A 21556-nucleotide genomic window follows, 5' to 3' on the forward strand; every position below is an offset into this window, starting at 1 on the left:
AACTACCTAATGTGGAGCAGCTATGAGAAACTCGAGAGTGTGTTTCATTTCACACCCTGCCAGGATATATGAACATGAGGTCCTGCTACTCATGAGGACAATTGCCCCTCATGACAATGTCACAGGCCGGCTCATAGCCTGTGGCAAAAAAGAGGGGACACGAACAACAGGTATAGGTCAATCAAAAAGGTTTTCTTTATTGTAAACCAAAAACTATTAACTTTAAACAAAGAAAAAGAAATGAGGTGTGAGAATGCCATAATGTAAGGTGTATACAAAGTGCAGTGATGCGTGAATCTGTCTGTGTGAACATGACTGAGTGGAAACTAAGTAAAACTACAAAGGAACAAACAAAACAGGATCATACCTGGAGGAGCAGAGAAAGAGGGGAGAGTGGTTAGTGAGGCAGATTAAATACCCTGAGCCCAGGTGGCTCCAATCACTAACGACCCTCCTCTGCCTGCAGGAGGAACCGCCCATGCAAGGCAGAGGAGGGGCCGTGACACCCCCCCTCCTTAAAATGAGGGTCCCACCCTCAGCCCAAAATTGGGCACAACATACTTAAAACAATCCAAAGTTCCCCAAAAAGAATTAAAAAAAAGGATACCAGTCCCGGCTCCTAGCAGTCGCCCCGTGTCCCCTGGCTGACTGTCCGTCCCAAAAACTCGGCAGCCCTGGTACCTGGGGAGCAATTTAAGAGAAAGAGGCACAGACAGCCAGCAGGGGTTAGCAGAGAGAAGAGATACAAACTAGGTTAAAGGAGCACGGGACAGGGCATCAGCAATGATATTATCCTTACCACTAATGTGTCTAATATCGAGGTTGACTGGTTGCAAGAACAAACCCAACACATCAGGCGCTGGTTGGGATTTTGCAGGGACTTAAGAAAAATGAGTGGGTTGTGGTCAGTGAACACAGTTAAAGGGGTCAAACCAGAACCAACATAGCCATCGAAGTGCTGTAGAGCCCAAATGAGCCCTAAAGCCTCCTTTTCAATTACAGAATACTTTTGCTGATACTTATTACATTTCTGGGAGAAGAAACTGACTGGACACTCAACATTGTCATCATTTTCCTGGAGAAGCACAGCCCCAACACCGATTTGACTGGCGTCTTCCTGCAATTTGAAAGGTTTCCCAAAATTTGGTGCTGCCAACACGGGTGCCAAACACAAAAGAGCCTTAACTACATCAAATGCCTCTTGACACTGGGTGGACCAGATAAATTCAGCCTTGGCCTTCAATAGATTGGTCAGTGGGGACACTACTACCGAAAAGTTTTTACAGAAAGCACGGTAGTACCCCGCTATTCCCAGGAAGCCCATCAGTTCTTTCTTTGTGGAGGGCTGTGGAAACTGCTTCACAGCCTGGACCTTGGCTTCCACAGGACAGACAAAACCCTGACCAACAACCTTGCCTAGGTATGTGACGGTAGCTTTGGCAAACTGATAGTCAACCTGGCCCAAACCTGTCTTTCGAACAGGGCTTGCACTCTCCGGACATGCTCCTCCCAGGAGTCTGAGAAGACGACCACGTCGTCCAAATACACGGCACACCCTTCCAGACCGGAGACCACCCGATTCATCAGCCTCTGGAAGGTGGCTGGAACATTCCGCAAGTCGAAAGGCATCACTGTATAAGAGAACAAACCAGATGGAGTTATAAAGGCAGCAATCTCACAAGATCTTTTGGTAAGGGGTACTTGCCAATATCCCTTTAAAAGATCAAATTTGCTAACATACTTTGCTGACCCAACTTGATCAGTACTGTCCTCCATCTTGGGAAGAGGGTGAAGGTCTGCTTTAGTAACATTGTTTACTTTTCTATAATTAGTGCAGGGTCTGAAAGTGGAATCAGACTTTTTGACAAGACAGGGTGAAGCCCAATTTGAACAACGTGGTTCAGCAATACCATTGTCCAACATATACTGCACCTCTGTTTCCAACTGCCGTCTCTTCTCCTCAGATTCACAATAGAATCTCTGTTTGATAGGCTTAGCATCCCCAATGTCTATGTCATGCTCAATTAAGTGGGTTTGCAATGGGGTGTCAGAAAACAAAATGGGGTAGTTTCTGATAAGAGCTACCAATTCATCATGTTTCTCAGAGTCTAAATGATCTACCAAAACCCCAAGGTTTTGCAAAGTCTGGGAGTTTTTCAGCCAACCTTGTAAGACCTCATCCGAAACCATAACTACTGTACCTCCTCTTCTCCCCCCTCCACAAAGTTAAAGCCACAAGATGCAGTGACTGGAGCAGCAGTCAATGCTGACCTCACTGCTGGAGTGCCTTCAGTTTTGCTTAGAAAAACTGAAGGCATGATAGCACAGGAATGATAACATTTTAACAGGTTCACATGGCACAATTTAAAGGACTTCCTATGACCAGGGGTTTCAATAAGATAGTTCAAATCTGACACTTTGCGCAACACAGTAAAAGGACCACAGTATTTTGCCTGAAAAGGTGAACTTACAAGAGGCAAAAAGAGCGAGTACACGATCACCGGGACTAAACTCACGCAGCTCAGCCTGTCCGTCATATCTCTGTTTCATTTTCTTTTGAGAACATTCTAGTTTTTCTTTCGCCAGTTCACCAGCCCTATACAACTTCAGCCTAAAACCATGTACATAGTCAATAAGGTTCTGAGGTTGTTCCTCAGGCAAACAACCATCCTGCAGCACTGCTAAAGGCCCACACACCTTATAACCAAACAATAAGTCATTAGGGCTGAACCCAGTGCTTTCCTGCACTACTTCACAAAGCAGCTAGTAGCAGCCAAGGTAACCCCTCCTCCCAATCTGCAGACAGTTCTGTACAGTATGCACAAAGCAAGGATTTTAAAGTTTAATGAAAACGTTCCAAAGCTCCCTGGCTCTGGGCATGGAATGCAGTACACTTGTTAATTTTAAGCTGTTTGAGAACCTGAGCAAATAAATGGGAGGTAAAGTTAGACCCCTGATCTGACTGGATGATTTTTGGAATCCCAAATGTTGAAATAAAATTGAGTTAACGCTTTAACTACTGATTTTGAAGTTATGGTACGCAAGGAAAAAGCTGCCGGACATCATTGACACATAACAGTTAATAAGTAGCTATGACCTGACTTGGACCGTGGTAAAGACCCAACACAATCGATAATAAGATGCTCAAAAGGTTGCCCTATGGCTGGTATTGGATATAAAGGTGCTGGCTTTATAACCTGGTTTGGCTTGCTTGTGCGCTGACACGTATGACAAGGTTTTATAAACTGAGCTACAATAACGGAGAATGCGATCATAAGTTTTACGAACACCCATATGACCTGCCACATCACCATTTGAAGTTTACAACAGTTTATTTCGCAAAGTAGTAGGTACAGCTATTTGAAAAACTGGTTCTCCTAGACCCTGATCATGGTGTGGAACCCATTTCCTGACCAACAGCCCATCAAGAAGAAAATAACACTAAGCACTCCTCACCACTGAATCAGGAACAACTTTATCAAACAGATCGGCCAAGGTAGTATCAGCCTTTTGCTCAGCCATCAGTGAATCTCTAGAACTAGTCAACTGTTCTGTCTGGAGTTTAACTGTCAACTCAAGACTTTCAAACCTCCTTACGAGAGGCAGAGCGGGTAACAGCACAAACTGGAAATACCTCAGGAGACACACAGCTGCAATCTGGAGATACCCTTGCAGGAGGCACTGAAGGTTGCTTCTTAAAGATGTTTAGTTTGCCATCTGCCCACACCTCACAACAAACAATTCTTATCTAATCTGATATGTTGGTATGATTTTTCTCGAAGATCATTGCTGTAGAAAATGCTAGTTTCTGCAAAACTTTAAGCATCTGCAAGCATAGCACTGATTATTTTTTATCTACTGTATGCTACTTTTAAGCTTTAACGTTTTTACTAAAATAAGTGGTAAATATCAACTCTATTGTTAATATTTCTCATCACATTAAAATCACTTTAAATATTTGGACAAATGATATGCAACAGTCATACCCTGACTGATATTTTCTATTCATCTAGCCATTTATAGATCAGAATTATATGTCTTTCGATGCATGAATCATAGCTCGTGGTTCATGTTGAAAATGGAAAAATATATATTTATGTAAATAAGCACCTATAGGTTAATTAATTATGAATGTGGGTTTGAAAACTTGATTTTCAAGGGCACATCTGTTGATATACAATCTTGAGTCACCTCTGAATAATCATATTCTCTAATTAATTAGGCTATTCATGCTTCATCGTTGCCCTTTAAAACTTGTAGCCAATCAGATTATCCATCTTGGTTTTACTTCATGAATAAACATAAATAAACTGTTGAGTAGATATGCTCTCAAACAGAGAAACTTTTTTTTTTTTTAATGGGGAAGCATTATTTTCCGTCTTTGTTATAACATGTAATTGTGTCCCCTGTGTCCTGAGGCTGATGAGGCAGAGCTTTGGTGCAGTCATTCAGCATGACTGTCTCCTCTTGCTAATTAACTCAAATAGAGTTCTTTATAAACAACTTTGCCATGAATATTTTTACATGTCTTATGAAGGTCACCTTATTTGGAAAGTGGCCAATAACTAGACTAACTGTCTGAGAAAACAAACTTAAAATCAGTGATCTGGACCACTTTTATGATATTTTCATGAAGCTTTTACATATTTTATTAAATTTGAATGTAATTTGATTGAAATTAAATAAAAAAAAAACATTATAAATTCCATGGAATAGAGTATTCTTTAATATCATTTTATATTCTAGGGAAGGAAAAGAATATACGGGTTTGGAATGACATGAGATTGAATAAATGATTGAAATTGAATTTTTGCGCGAGTTATCACTTTAAAATAATTTAAAGGAAGGCCAAATGCCGCAGAAAATATTATAAATTACAAAACAATATCATAATTTGAAAACATGCAAAGAGGAATGTACCTTAAAAGATATTTTGCTTAACAGACAACTATATATCTTAAATATATAACTGTCAGGTATTACATGGTATAGAACTTTTTGCACTGAAAAGACTTACTCCAAACATATTTTAGTGCAAACTACAATTTATTCATCAAATTAACATCTCATGAGAGTTAATAACAGAATAGCACTGGCTTTTTTTAAAGGTGTGTGGATGGTATATAGAAAAGACTTTGCAGACAAGCATCATTTTTTTCATATCAAAATCCCACAAAGTCCCATTGCCTATATTTTATTAAAATGCCATGTTGAATAAATCAAACAGAGCCACACAAACCATTGCCTTTGTTTAAAGAGCATGTGCTCTTTGATTATGAATGTTTGTTTGTCCTTTTAAAAACATGTTCACCTTTAGGTTTGTCCATAACAATTAATGTTGAAAAAAGTGCAAGTAGTCTTTTTTCACACCGACATGAGAAACCATATCTCACATTTAGCATGTGAGAGCTCCAGCTGAGGTGAGCCCACAGGGGCCGGTTGCATAAACCTCTAAGACATCAAGTTAGACATCACATTTTTTTCTTTAAGAGAATTCAGTTACATAAAAACATAGATTAGCCTAAATTGATACCGAAAACTAAGACTGACTGCCCCTGAGTAACTGCTAGTGGGTCATACTAGAACTTAAGACACTGTCTTAACATAATGGCTATGTTTATGCAACCGGCCCCAGGTCTCAGATCCTGTTTGTGCGAAGGGGCAGATGATTCAACATAACCCCTCTCAACAGCTCAGCCCCATCAGCTCAGTCAGGATGAATATATTTCACAATGGATTACAATGGTGCATGTGATGGGTCACGGTGTATTCAGACACTTCAATGTCGGATAGAAGGGGGTGGAGGCGAGTAACACAATATATAAGAAGTGTCTAATTTCGCAAAACTGTTCATTTCAAGAGGATTATGCTATCTGGTAATCATGCGGTGTTGACAATTTTAATATTCTGTACTTGTTGACTCATGCAGGATTTGAGAATTGTGTTTTCTTTTGTATACTGGTAAAACACCTCCTACAGAGGCAGGGATTTATAATATTCCAGGTTAAATGCCAGAAAAGCTATGGGGCAGAGTTTGTGACACCACAGAAGACTCATCGCTCTAGAAAATTGAGAGAAAAATTGTGTTTGCTGCATGGCATTCAATGGTTGAAAATGCAGCTCATAGGCTATATATTTGGTTACCTTTAATATGCTCTACCAAAATGTGTATTATATTAACACAGAGTAGTTTAAACCAGAAAAAAATATTCCATTACAATATACAAAGCAGTCTGCACAAAAACATGAACATTGCAACAGTAGCAGTTAATGCAAGATTTAGTGGGTTCATACTGTTCAACTTCAGCGAACTAAAAATTATAGATAATACATAATCTCACAGACACACAGCAAATATTTTTTCTTGTTTGAGAAGCCTTACCAACTTCGGTTTCATGCCGAAATATTGTCTGCATCCGAAATCGCATAGCCTACTTCCCTATAGTAGGTAGAAAACATTAGCCTATGTGACAAAGAAAAGAAGTATGTCTGAATTCACAGTACTCATAAAAGAGTAGGCAAGAAGTACGCGGATGAACTACGAGATTCTGAAGTGTGTGTACCATGGACACTTTACTATCCCATGAGGCCACACAGGAAAGGATTTATGAATGACAGTGAAACTGATGCTGGTAGGTCACGTGATAAAGGCAACATGGTGGATGTAGTACGTCCGCATTACTCTGAGAGGCCCTGTCCCAAATGGCACACTCCGGACTTGTGGACTTCCTCAGAGTCCACACTTTGGTGACGTCATGTAGTGCAGACCTATAGGGCCCTTGGCGCGAGTCCACAAGGGCGCATTGAGAGGTATTTTTGGGACAGACTCGATCGTCATGCCGGAAATAATGGTCTGGTTGTTGTTGGACAGGAGAAATCACATTTTTTGCGCTCCAATGTCTCATCTCCATGTCAACTACACAGCCTAATTTTACAGTTCTATATTTTGATATTGTGTATGCCACCTGGGCATTAGACAATAGATAGGCCTACATCATGCTTATTTAAATGATGTATACAGTCGTACATAATAATACATAATGTTCCATTTGAACTAAGATTACAATTTTAACACATAATGAAAATGTGCATGAGTTTCAGATGAATTTACAGGTATCAATATTAATACTATGTTTACATATGATATGACTCAGTAAAGCCCTGACATTCAGTTCTATTTATTTAATGAATCATAATGTGATCGTATTATTCAACGCACTATTATTATGTTTGAGACATCAACCACTGGTCGATGACCATAATGTTTGTATAAACTGTAGGTAACAACTGGTAAAATGTACATCTTGGTCATAAAAACCGTAATATTTTCTTCTCAGCCATGTCAACAATTATCCGTGAGCGAAATCTCCTCCCATCCGTTGACTGATTGGCCTTTCGCAAGGATTCCTGGGTAGTTAAAGTGTGTGGAGCCTGCATCTATGCGGGCTTCGCGGAAGACCGCTTCGAGGGTACAAAGGGGGCGCTGCTGAGCACACTTAAGAGCGTTAAAATGCTGAATGTCGCTTACGGACTCGCCGAGCACGCGCAATTTAAAGGGGACATATCATGCTAAATGCACTTTTTTAGCCCTTAAATGCATTTTGTTGTATATTTGGAGTGTTTAGAAGTACAGAAAAGATGAAATTATTCTCTTCAGGTGCTTCGTTGATATCTTTATATTCTGTTTTGGCCTTATTTTTCAACCTGTTCCGATTTTTCTGTTATCTATGACGTTTCGTGAACTATTACGTCACAGTATTTGCAGCGGAACTGCCAAATAAGGACATCGACTTCCAGCCTAACACTTCGAGCAATCCGCCATTTTTATTTCTCGCTGCAATTTTGTAGTCCAAGCTAAAAGATGCAGAAGTTACGAGAGGGTAAGTTAAAATGTTCGGTTGTTGGATGTAGTAACCCACACGCTTCATTACACCGTCTAATGTAGATGAACTGCCGCGTTTGAGACAGGACGCATGTTTAACTGAAAGAACGAGCAGAGAGAGAGAGACCCGGTCGCGCGCACGCACTCTCTCTCTCTTCGGAGCCAGGCGAAAATGTAAACAAGACACCGTCTCCAAACTAGACGCTGTCTTGCTCTCTCTCCCTCGCACATATTATCAAAATAAATCGACACGGTGGTAAAAGGTCGGAAGACCAAAGTTTCATGTGTAAATACAGTAACACACCATTGCGATACATCCATATGAAGACGTTGTTCTGCAGGTTCGTCGTCTTCATTTTCATCTCGCTCCGGCTCCGACTCTGGCTCGAACATGTAAGGCTGGCTGGACAAATCTTCCGTTGTTGACATTTTGTTAATAACGTGTGAATAAAAAGTTTCTGTGCAGCTAGATAATCGTATCTCTGCTATCAAACTACAAAAATGGCCGAACGGGGTGGAGTTGAACCGAGTGTCACCTCTGCATCCTGGAGAGGGGGCGGGGTATGAAGTGTCTCAATTTTATTTAAAGAGACCGCACCAAAACGGGTTGCTCTCATACGCACATCAGAAAAGGGGTAGAAAAGGGGCCTGTGGAGCTATAATAATGAGGAATTCAGCAATTCCAAGCATTGCAGTTCCGCTTTATATAGACTACAAATGTATGATTTATATGTAAAAAGGAACGATTTAAAAGCATGATATGTCTCCTTTAAGTCCACGAGACCGAAAGTCCACATGAAGTGCGCCATTTGGGACAGGGCCATTCAGCCTACACACATTCATACCAGAACGTACTTTTTTAGCGGTCGTAAAGTAATTCACTATTCAAAATAAGTACCTACTAAAAAAGTATGTGATTTCGGACGCAGCCTGACTTTCCTCGGCTTGAATGCTGGGATAATGAGAAGAATCAATTCATCAACATGTTTGTGTAGCGTCTCCTATCAACTGCCTCACAGCGTTGGCACCATATTCTCTTACATTCACTGTATCATGTGATGTCATTTGATAGGTCTGTGCATTACTTTTCTAGGTAAGAGATATAAGCACGCACATCCTGTCATCCATTCTTCCCAACCACCAGGCTATTTGTGCATCTTCACAACTACACACAATATGACAACCACTAACAAACTCTTATCACAATGTAGGCCTATGGCCTGACGTCTGCCATCCCAAAAGATCATTATGGAAAGTTTTGTGTTTGAATCAAAAGTTTTTTTCTTTTTCATTTGACTGAACTAATTAAGGCTAAAATTAAACCTCACTACAAGAGCAGTTCAAAAGAACACAATGGATGGTTCAAGCAAACATTTGGATTGTTTGAAGAGAATTGTGGCAAACATTTTGAAGTGTACACAGAAATGTCACTCAAGGTTTACTTTGTTTCAATGTGTGTTTTGAAGCTGTGTATTGAGCCTGTGTTTAATCACTGTACCGTGGAATTGATATTTCGTGTCGTCCCAGGCAGGCAGCTGTACAGATGGAGAACGTTGGGTAGACATGCTGCTTCTCTCTCAGCTATTGCTGCATGATCAAGTCAACACTGCACCCTGGTGGATGCTCTTTCAAATACACCTTGTACATGGACAATTACTGGACGATTTTTGTCTGAGTTTAGTCATTTATTCAAAAACATTAAACATACAATTCATAAAGAAAATGACTTGAATACACATCATCTAATAGTATTAGTTTTTTTATTTATTAAATTTCAAAAATCAAGATGAACCAAAATCATATTTGTAAAAACTACTTTTTAACTTGAAAAACATGTAAAATTTCGAAAATAATGATTCAAATCCCATGTGTATTGAAAGTGTAAAGAAATTACTGGTAACACTTATAGCCTTTATAATGCATTATAAAAGTATTATGCCTTGTAATGCATCTCATAATGCATTGTATGGTCTCATGAACAATTGTAACCGCAGGTATAATACATTATAATAGTTATCTATTCATTGGTACACCTTTAGAAAGTATAACTCAATAAAACACACGACAAACAACCAATTTAGATGTAATGAGAAATCTGTAAATATTGGTACAATTATTTATTAAAATATATAATGCATTATAACATAGATTATGAATACATTTATAATGCATTATACAAAGGCTTTAAGTTAAGTGTTACCATTACTTTTTATTGGTTATGAAACCTAATGGTTTCAATTAAATCAGTAATTAAATTAGCAGTTAATTGATCACGTTAGGAATATTAATGAATAAGAAGGTGAAATCATACTAATCATTTAAATGAAGATTTAAAGAAAATCATTATTTTGCTGGCTTGCACGCTAGAAAATAGAAGTATTTGACTCCCATGATAACTTCTGTCTCCGAGGATATCACGTCCATTGCACACAACAGCCTTTACAGGAAAATGAGAGTGTGAGGAAAAAAGAAAGAAAAAGATGGTGTGATACACTCACAGGAGTATATTACTGACATTTCAATCATGAATAGGTGTAGAGAACTCTACAGTAGATCTCATACCTTTTTTCAATGTCCTTTGAGATTCGTCTGGCCTCTTCTGGATCTTTTTTTAATAGTGCCTGGAAAGTGGAGAAAGACTCCACCATGCCGATGTAGCCAGAGAGAGGTACAGGCTTCCTCACCCAAAAAACCTCTTGCCTTGAGACAAAACACAGTTGCAGACCGGCTTCTGATTGGTCAATACAGCATTCCAGCCATGTTATAATCCACAATAAAGAAATAGCTTTGACATTATTTATTTATTTTTCTATTTATTTATGATCCTGCATAGCAACCGTCTGTTATGTCAGACACACATAATGAATTTGCTTAATAGCATTAAAATGAAAAATTGTGTCCTTAGTGTGACATCCATTTTATTAAAGCAATAAGGAACTCAAGGCAGAACAAGTCCTAACTGCGGCTATAGTCACAATATAACAGCTTCTCTTACATTATAGCTTAATAAAAACATCTCTAAACCTAAGACTGGTTGCACTTTGAACTGCCTTCACCTAACTACAAAATTGTCACAGTGACCAGAGTGCCCGTCATTGCCACCAGAGGGCAGTCCACCCCGGACTATTCCCTCTCAATCATGGACTTCATCCCCCATAATCCTCTTCCTGGACTCATCAACCATGATTACATCCACCTGTGTGCCATTACCTTGTTTAGCTCACTCTTTATAAGCCTGGTTTTCTCAGTCTTGAGACTTTCAAAGTCTTCTTTAGTGTTTCTACTGCAATTCTGAGCACTCTGTCTGTTGTTCCCATGTCCATGGTTTTGATCTCCGCCTGTCCTAGGATTTTCCTATTTGCCTGTGTCCCTGTGATTGTTTGGACTGCTTACTTTGTGTTTATGACCTCTTGCCCGTTTTCTGGATTACGTCTTTGGATAACCCTCTGAACAATAAACTGCATTTGAATCCTCAACCTTCTTGTCTCAGAGCAGTTCATAACAAAAATGAACATTTTAACAGCTAGTTGGATAATGTAGAACTACATTACCATTCTTTAACTGGGTACTGGAGAGAGTCGTAGGTTTTCTTGTAAAGTTCGAGGGAGCTGGCACCCAGGTAAGGGTTCCGGAAAGGTTGTAGCACTGCATAAAACTGTAATAAGACATATATATAACTCTGTTGTGAGACAAAAATTGTAACACTTGTTTATGAGAGAAAATATCAAACAGCACATCAGGGTGGCCAAAATATATCAGATGCTACAGCACATCAGTGCGGCCTGTGAGTCACGCAACATGACAATGATTCAAAGCTCAGGAATAAACCAGTGGCTCAGACAACAGTTTTTTTTTATTTACACTCTTAGAAGAAAAGGCTCTACATAGAACCATAAAGGGCTCTGTCAGGTGCTTATACAGTATATAACCTTTTAGAGGTTCCCATCATTTAATGGATTTGGTTTTAATTTTGTTTGAATTAATGTTTAATCAATTACATTATGAATTGATAATTAATTAGTAATAACGTATTATACAATAATTTAAGACATTTCTCCTTATATAGAACATTTTTGGCATAAAGTCTTTAAAACTGAGTCAAGAATCCTATAGAACCCCATTGAATTTTTTTTTTTATAAGCGTGTAAAATGTAGAGTATAAGTCTGAGTTCTGACCCATATTGAAATACTGTTTTAACATTTGGACTTTTCAGTGAAAATAATAGGCTTCATGAAAGTAAAGTGCTTACATAAATGATTATTTTGATCTTTGAACTAGTAGTTTAATCAGTCGCAGTGCTATAAAACAGGGTGGGCAATGTGTGTTGAGTAAATGTTTTATTGTTATGACTTAATAGAAGATCAGGTGTTCTTTATATTATTGGAACATTTTACATAATTTCAAAGAACTTCTAAAATGTCCTCAGTATATGTGGCACACACACAAATGTTCAGACAGTTGACAAGCATTTATAAGTCAGAAATCTTAATTCTTATGATTCCTACCTCATTACAGATGTGGTTTAAAGTCTCTGAGCAGTCTCCATAGCTGAGCTCCATGTCCATGGTGTAGTTAAGAAGTGCGAGGCAGCCATTAGGCTTAAGCACTCTGTGAGCCTCCTGAAGAAAACGTGAATGGTCAAACCAATGGAACGCAGACATTGCCGTCACAAGATCTACAGAGCCATCTTCAAAAGGCAGTTCTTCAGCTGGACTCTCCCTTTGTGTTTCAAATAAGTGAAAACAGTAGCATGTATGCTATGGGTTAAACTCATGAAGAGAACAAAATCAAGGGCATAATCATGATTTATTTCACCCCTAAATAAATACAACTTTTTTACAAAAACACTGAAATCAAATCTTTTTTAATTGCAATGAATTACTCATTAAAGGAACACTCCACCGTTTTTTCATATTAAACTATGTTATTCCCTTAACTAAGACGAGTTGATACATACCTCTCTCGTCTCAATGCGTGCACTCAATCGCTCTGGCGCGCAGCGACACTTTGATAGCACTTAGCTTAGCCCAGTTCATTCATTAGGATCCAAACAGAGATGAAGCTAGAAGCGACCAAACACCTCCACACCTACACGAGTAGATACACGACCAAGTATGGTGACACAAACTACAACGTGGCGCTTTTCTAAGCGGGTAAAAAGGATAACTATAATGTATGGCGGAATAGCACTTGGGAGCACTTCGACTCGGCGCATTTCAATAGCAAGTGCTATTCCGCCATACATTATAGTTATCCTTTTTACCCGCTTAGAAAAGCGCCACGTTTTAGTTTGTGTCACCATACTTGGTCGTGTAACTACTCGTGCAGGTGTGGAGGTGTTTGGTCGCTTCTAGCTTCATCTCTGTTTGGTTCCTAATGAATGAACTGGGCTAAGCTAAGTGCTATCAAAGTGTCGCCCGCGCCAGAGCGATTGAGTGCACGCACTGAGACGAGAGAGGTCAACTCGTCTTAGTTAAGGGAATAACATAGTTTAATATGAAAAAATGGTGGAGTGTTCCTTTAATGATTCTCATTGCTGTAAAACAGTAAAGAGAATCATCCTGTCTGGAAACAACACTTTAATTAAAATAAAAAAATCATAAAGGCGCAGTACAGCAAATATGATCATGATGTATAAATGGTTTGCAATTATATCGGCTATATGTATGTGTATGTAACAGGGATGGAAATTAGCACCCGCCACCAGCCAAATGCGGGTGATTTTGTGTTGTGGCGGGTAAACTCGCTTCACCTACCGGCCACCGTGGCGGGTAAATAAAAATAGCATACTGTTTCACACAGACGGCGGACACTTTTAGAAAAAAAAAAAGTGGCGTTACATCGCAGGCGTTAAGAGCTGGTTAAGAGGTCTGCAGAGAAAACATCTTTGCCTTAACTTAACATTGAAATCACTCGCGCCGGACGCGCTATACGCACCGACGGGAACGCGACGGTGGAGCGTTTTTAAGATTTCCACTCTGAAGGGTGGTTTCACTTTTTTGCGTTTTTAAGCCCCAAAAACGCCGTCGCCGTCTAAACGAAAGGCACATCTGATAAAATATTTTTACGTTTTCACCCGCGAGCGTTCTCGTGTAAACAGGGCCTAATAGTTTTATTGTTGGGACTAAAAACGTAAAACTGGAAGCCATAAAATACCACGAATCATCCAAATGCCACATCCAGGTAAAAAAGAGAAATATATTAGAGAGAAAGAGTGTATAAGAGAGAAATAGAAAATGTCAGTATTTCATTGAGACTTGAGATTAAATAAACTGCTTAAAGGGATACTCCACTTTAAAATGAAAATTCTGTCATCATATACTCACCCTCATGTTGTTTCAAACCTGTATGAATTTCTTTCTTCTGCTGAACAGAAAGGAAGATATTTAGAAGAATGTCAGTAACCAGACAGTTTCTGGTCTCATTGACTTCCATGGTATATTTTTTTCCTACTATGGAAGTCAATGAGACCAGAAACTGTCTGGTTACTGACATTCTTCTAAATATCTTCCTTTCTGTTCAGCAGAAGAAAGAAATTCATACAGGTTTGAAACAACATGAGGGTGAGTATATGATGACAGAATTTTCATTTTTAAGTGGTATTAATTTTCACATTAATCACATTAATTTTGCAGTTACACATTGTCGGTTAAAAATAAGAAAGTGGCTGGTAAAAACATTGAGTGGCTGGTAGATTTTGAAATCCACCAGCCACAGTGGCCGGTGGACAAAAAAGTTAATTTCCATCCCTGGTATGTAAGTTATACACATGATTTTCATACATTTAATTTCAAAATCACTTTGGATAAAATACTCTGCTAAAGATATAAATTAATAAAATGTCATTAAAAAAAAAAACCTCTAGATAAGCAAGTTTGATAATATTCCTCCTTGATTAGTTTGACATTTTTGTGCATATGCAGTGGTGTGTTTGATCCATTGTGACAGAAATGCCATAGTGGCCTAGTTCCACAATGAATCGACAATAATTCCAAGCACAATTTCTGAGGCGCAAAGACCCGCCCCCCTTAGTTACTGTCGCTATGCCCGACAAGCTACGTTGTTCTCACGCCACAGCATGTTCTCACGCAGTGAAAAATACATCGCGGAGCAGAGAGGAGACAGACAACACGCTGACAGACGGGACGGACCAGGTTACTTTTCGGTTACTTTTGATATTAGACATATTAAACAAAGTCTCACCTTTCAAATTTGGTCATTTTTTAAAAGAAATTTAAACGATACATACCGTTTTGTGGCTCTTAAATGTGTCTGACAGATCGCTGTAGAGCATCAGTTAAAGCTGCTCGTGAACCGATCATCTCTTCCTTCTAGTTAATTTATAGCATCAAATAAACATGAATGAACATAAGAAGGAATGTTGTTTTAACCGCGGAAAGGCGTCAGTACATTCCGTTTTTCAAGTTCAAATTCTCCCATGTTAATCTGCTATCTCTCCTGACTGCTTTGTCGGAGAAAATGGCGGATGGCGGATTATGATTGGTCAGATCGCCTGTCAATCAAGCTCCCTGCGAAGGGTCAATTGCACAAATTCTCAGATTAACACTCCCTTTTGTAGTAAAACGACAGGATACTAAATGTTTCTGCATTAGTTTTAAAGCAAAGTGTTGTGTGTTGATGATTGTGTAATGTGTGAAAAGGTAAACGTGACAGCTGATTTATTTACACAAAGGAAAGCTGTTTGCCTATAGTACCTGTAAGAGACATTTGAATTGTTGACATGTTTCCTCGCCATCTCCAGTTGAGCTGGGCTGATGTCTGTTCCCACCACACGAGTAAAATGTGGTGCTAAGAGCAACGTTCCCTGCCCTGACCCACAACCAACATCTACTGCCAGGTCATTGGATGCATTTTTCTGAGAAAATACAGTAAAGTGTACAATATGTCCAAACGTAAATAAAATGGCATATATGGCAGGCAAATGAATGAATTGACAAAAGTCATGACAAAAGTCTTACATTACTCATGTGGAATTGTAGAACCTTGCTGATGAGCTCTTCAGAAGGAGAAATTCTGTACTTCCAGTATGAGGTTGCATGTTCTTTACCCTCAAACAAACGTACAGACATTTTTGGAAAGCTGTACAGCCTCTCGAATCAGAAAGCTGGAGAGATTTGAACAGTCAGCATACTAACTTGAAAGAGAAAAGAAAATATAGGAAACAGGGGAGGAGCCATCTCGGGTTTCAGAGTCTACTTATTTCTTCACATGCTGACACAATATCAACTGTGACAAAAGCACAAAGCTGTTTAAAACATTCCTTTTGGCTAACCATTATGTGCTCAGTTTGCTAATGAGGACTTGTGGCTCACACACAGAGGTTTTAGCTCATTCACTGTGCCGTAGAATACTAAAAGTCCTTTCAAGGTTAATGAACATCTCCTTTTCAATGAGCAGAATGGGATCAAAGGTTTCCAGGCTAACTAGATGTCATGCTGGGAGGATGAAGTAAAATATTCACATTGATATCAGAGCAGGGAAAAACTTTACACTCAAGTTTACCCTACAGTAATTTTGAAAGCCATCTCGGGTTAGTTTAAAATCATAAGATTGTTCCTAAAACAAGTTATGTAAGCAAGAAAGTTAAGAAAGATTAACTTCATTAAAGATTTCATTATATGAAAACATTTTAAAAAAGTACAGAGATGCATAATGCTCAACCAATCTGTTGATGTTGATATTGATGATGAACAGGGAGTGTTGGGGAAAGTTACTTTTAAAAGTAATGCAGTACAATATTGCATCACTCCCTAAAAAGGAGGCTAACTAATTGCGTTACTTAGGTACTTTTTATGGAAAGTATTGAATTATGTTACTTTTGCGTTAGCTTTTCTCACCTGAGCTGGACTTTTTTGGTAAGAGGTATTTTTGGCAAAAGTTAAGGCCTTTCACGCCAAAAGTGAAGTGACTCCGGAGAATATAGTTCAACACTATTCAGCAAAAAAAAAAAAAAAAATATATATATATATATATATGACACTGTGACAGTGTCAGTTTCAGTTTCACCTGTTACCTGTCATCATTCTCATCAGTCATCATCACTCACGTCTTCCTGAACATGCCTCACTCAGCCAAAGCGTGATATATATATATACACACACACACACACACACACACACACACACAGTATATACATACATATACACACACACACAAACGTGTTTACTGTAACTAAAGTCATTTTTTGCTTTCAAGTATGGTTGAATTGGATCACCGAAGGTCAACAGCAAAGATATTGGTTAATAAAGTCAGATTAAATGCATAAATTATGTATTATTTAATATTTAATTATTTCAGTTTTGTGTAATATTGAGTTTGCATTTCAGTGTTTTTATTCATTTTGAGGAATACTGAACCTGTTTTTGTGCAAGTGAGATGAGTAAATGCATATTCACGTTTAGTCTAGAACTACAATAATCATTATGTTTACAGAGTGAACACAACACATTTGCCTCTTACTCCAGATTTCTCTCAACATGGGGACAGGAGAGGTGTCAGTCAATAAATAAGAAAAAGTCAATTGCGTTACTTAATTGAAAAAGTATCTCAGATATTTTGTTGTAAATTTAAAAGTAAGGTGTTGCTTTACTCATTACTTTAAAAAAAGTAATCTGATTACGTAACTGATGTTACTTGTAATGCGTTACCCCCAGGCCCCAACACTGAGATAAAAATTTAAAAAAAAGCTTAAGGTGAAGTGTGGGTGTTAAGAAAGATTAATTTACATTTTTACAAAACCTAGATTGGAGTAAAAAATTCTGTGACATCTAGGGAATGTTTACTGTTCATGTGAAAAAAATACACAACTGCAAAAAATGAAAATAAAACATTAATTTTATTGTTTTTTTTATTATATTAATGCATGTATGTTGTAGAGTAAATTACTTCAAAGTAACATTTTGCAACATCATAATACATAGTGAAAAACTAAGTGGTTTATATTTTCTGAATATTTCATGTGAAATTATAAAAAAAAATATTGTGTTTGTAAGCTCACAGATTTGTTAACAACTTGATTGACGAAGTAAGATTAAAACTTATGTAGGAACTACATTAGATAAACACCTGGAATGATAGCACAGGAGTGTTGGGTCATGTGTCACTCAGGTTTACATGCAAGCACACAGAAGTACTCCATTATAAAGTCAACTTTGGCCTCTGTTGATGATTCTTTCAACTCATCTAGAATACTGGAACAGAATAAGTGACAGGTAAATATACCATCAATATCATATATAAAGGACAAAAAGCATATTAGTGTAATCTAATATTTTGAAAAATGAATTAACATTGTTTCCTCAAAGAGAAACTTGCAGTACAATTTTGTGTTGCAAACCATAAATGCTGCATGACAGTAAAATCCCTGAAGTTTTTGAGAAAGAAGTAATTACCGTGACGCTGTTTTCTCCAACAGCGCAGTTGCAGCATTTGGATCGGCTCTCAGATAGGCTTGGTACATGGAGAACGTCTGAATAAAACCAGTTATGTTCTTGACGCTCAGCTGCAGCTTTATTGGAATTATTTCGATCCTTACAAAGACACAACAGAATATTACAAAGGTATCAGAAACCACAACTGCAACTCATATCATTTCAAAAATGGCAATATTTAAAATAAAATATGTAAAAAATAATGTTATTTTAACATGATGTATAGACAAAATATGTTTTATTTTAAACACAAATTGAGCTATACAAAAGAAAGCAAGTGATAAGCAGATTTGTGTTGAGGCTCATTTTGACACAGAAGGTTAATTATTCATTACAGTGCAGTGCTCTAGTTTACAGTACCTCTCTTTATCTGGGAAGGGTATGGCTTCAAATAAGTCCTTTAGCTTACTGTTGGCCCCAGTTACCCTAGTGCTTGTGTAGGGCAGCAGAATTTGCTTTACCTAGCAGGATAAATTAACATCAGAGTGCAGATATCACTATTCTGTGAGCACATTGCAGCAGTTAAATTTCAAATTTGATAAACATGCATTCAGTAAGCTGAAGCTTTGGTATTTAAATATTAAACAGTGTCTGTTTGTTACATAATTTACTATTAAATCAGCTCTGTGTACTCATATTCAATTCATATATACAGTACATAGTTCTGGTATATGCTTACTTCCTCATATATGTTATTAAGTCGATCACCACAGGACTCATGGTGCATTTTCATATTGTCTCCATAGCCAAAGAGAGCCAGGCAGCCATGAGGCTTCAGGACACGTACAGCCTCCTTTATAAAACCTTCAACGTCAAACCAATGAGCTGCAGACGCAGCCGTCAGCAGATCCACCGAGCCATCTGGGAATGGCAGATCCTCTGCAGTGCCAACTCTGTCAATTAATGATAAACATGATAGGGCTAGACCACAGTAAACTGTTAGCATTGTATTGCACAATGCTGTCTCTCAAAGACCTAATTTCGTTCTTTCAAGGTTCTACAAAGGTATAAAGGTGCATTGTTCCATATCTTTTGCACAATAAGAGTAAAGAAGAGATGGGACAAGAATGAGTTGTTTGTTAAGGAAGAGTAGAAACATGCTTTACTGACCTGTAGCTGAGGTTAGGGAACCCTTGCACTGCTCTTGCTTCCTCCACCTGAGATTCACTGACATCAATACCCACCACCTGCTGAAAATATGGTGTCAGCGAACGGGAGTTCTGTCCTGTTCCGCAGCCTAAATCCACGGCCAGCTGATGGGGCTTTCCTTTCTGTGCAGCATGTTTTTATATTTTATTAAAAAAAAATGTATAACATTATATGAGAGAATAGAATTTTATGAATAAATTAGTAAATGTGCATAGGTTATGTAACATCAGCTACTGTATGACTTTGGAGGTGCTATGGTATCTTATATGATCTTATCTAAATTTATATGATTTACTATTACAGCCACATAACAGTATGTGTTAATGCATATTTATTATTACTACTACTACAATAATGCATTATAATTGTATTATAGGCTTAATGTATTTTATGGATATTTTGGAAAGGCCTTAGAGCAGGGTTCACCAATCTCGGTCCTGGAGGGCCGCTGTCCTGCAGAGTTTAGCTCCAACCCCAATTAAACACACCTGAACCAGCTAATCAAGGTCTCACTAGGCATACTAGAAACTTTCATACAGGTGTGTTGGCGCTGGTTGGAGCTAAACTCTGCAGGACAGCGGCCCTCCAGGACCAAGATTGGTGAACCCTGCCTTAGAGTTACCAAACAAACATTCAGCTGTCATGCACACAATAACGTGGACAAACATGTCAGATTGTTGCACTCAAAATGTACAATAATATTACCTTTTTTTCCAGATACTGAAGAATAAGCTCCTTCAGCTCATCAGGTGGATCAAATCGATATTTTTGATATAGAGAGGCATGTTGTTTATCTTCGAACATTCTGAAAGTCATCTTCACTGTGACTTCAGAGCAAATCTTCAGAGGAAAATTCTGCATGAGAAGAGTTAATTATTACTGGACATTACAAGCAAGAGGCGGGACAAACCACTAGTGACCATGATAATAGTCTGAATAGAGTGGTGCAGGGAAGATGTCACAGCCGTTGTACACCAGGAGTGTCCAATCCTGTTCCTGGAGATCTAACTTCCTGCAAAGTTCAGCTCCAATCCTGATCTAACACAAGTGAACCAGCTAATTAAGATCTTCGTGAGCATAGATGATATCTATGTTCGTGAGCACTTGATAATTACAGACAGGTGTGTTGGATCTGAACTCTGCAGACAGAAGATCTCCAGGAACAGGACTGGGCACCCTGATTTACACCAACACTGAAAAGTGATCATAAACCCATTCTTTGAACTATTTGTTTACATTAATTGATTCATTTACGTCATTATTAAAAAGTGATAAGAAACTGGTACAAAGAAACGGACAGAAAGCTTAATAGCTAGTTGAAACCATCGACTACCATATTCGGCATCAAAAGCGGATTTGTAAAGACATCATATTACACAATGTCCGAATGTGCCGGAGTTTACTCATGATCAAAAGATGTAACGTTAGCCAGTTTTCATTTGATGCCGTTGATATATCTAGATGCGTAAAAGCGAGGAGATAGGGGCTAATGTTTTGTAATAAACCTACATAAATGAATGAACATACTTAAAAAGTAAAAAAAAAAGAGAGTTAAAAATCAAAATTTATAACATTATAATGTTTTCCAATATTATTGTATTTAAAAACATTTTTAATAACATAACATTTCTTTAATTTGTCTTTCACGTTGCGATATTCACACTGCTTGTCTCGTGCATGACGTGTCTTCATGGTAACTCACAGAGACAGTGATCATGCGAGCTGTGTCATCTATCAGCCGCTGTCTTTGTCTGTGCGTGCCGGTAAAATATCGCGCTAAACACTCCAAATCAAAGTTGCAGTCCGTTAATTCTTGTCTTACGAAAGAACTCTAGCCTCGACTGGACTCATTTGATAAATAATACCATGTAAATTGTAATAAGACTGTGCAGTGCTATGGACGTCGCCATTGACATTTACTTGTTCCAGTGTCAACAGCCAGATATCGCGAGAGTAGAAAATGGGTTTTATTTGTTCGTGCACCAGGCGCTACTAAAATTATTTGAACTTTCTTCAATTTGACTAAATGTAGTTAAAACTGAGGAAAGTTTTAAATAATATCTTTACGTGTAT

General features: G+C 38.2%; 1 protein-coding gene across 1 annotated transcript; it reads right to left on the reverse strand.

The window, feature by feature from the left end:
- Positions 1 to 9551: 9551 nt before the first annotated feature.
- On the reverse strand, positions 9552 to 21505 carry LOC307164662 (uncharacterized protein). Its single transcript, XM_079881696.1, has 13 exons — positions 21349 to 21505; positions 20189 to 20338; positions 19445 to 19605; positions 19014 to 19227; positions 18695 to 18795; positions 18296 to 18433; positions 18008 to 18094; positions 15863 to 15992; positions 15599 to 15759; positions 12389 to 12602; positions 11434 to 11537; positions 10445 to 10582; positions 9552 to 10319 (listed from the first exon to the last, which is right to left on the reverse strand). The coding sequence occupies exons 1-13, from the start codon at positions 21397 to 21399 to the stop codon at positions 10226 to 10228; spliced, it is 1743 nt and encodes a 580-aa protein (XP_079737822.1). The 5' UTR covers positions 21400 to 21505; the 3' UTR covers positions 9552 to 10225.
- Between the last annotated feature and the right edge of the window lie 51 nt (positions 21506 to 21556).

Source organism: Squalius cephalus, assembly GCF_949319135.1.
Source record: "Squalius cephalus genome assembly, chromosome: 9".
In the NCBI taxonomy this organism is placed as follows: Eukaryota; Metazoa; Chordata; class Actinopteri; order Cypriniformes; family Leuciscidae; genus Squalius; species Squalius cephalus.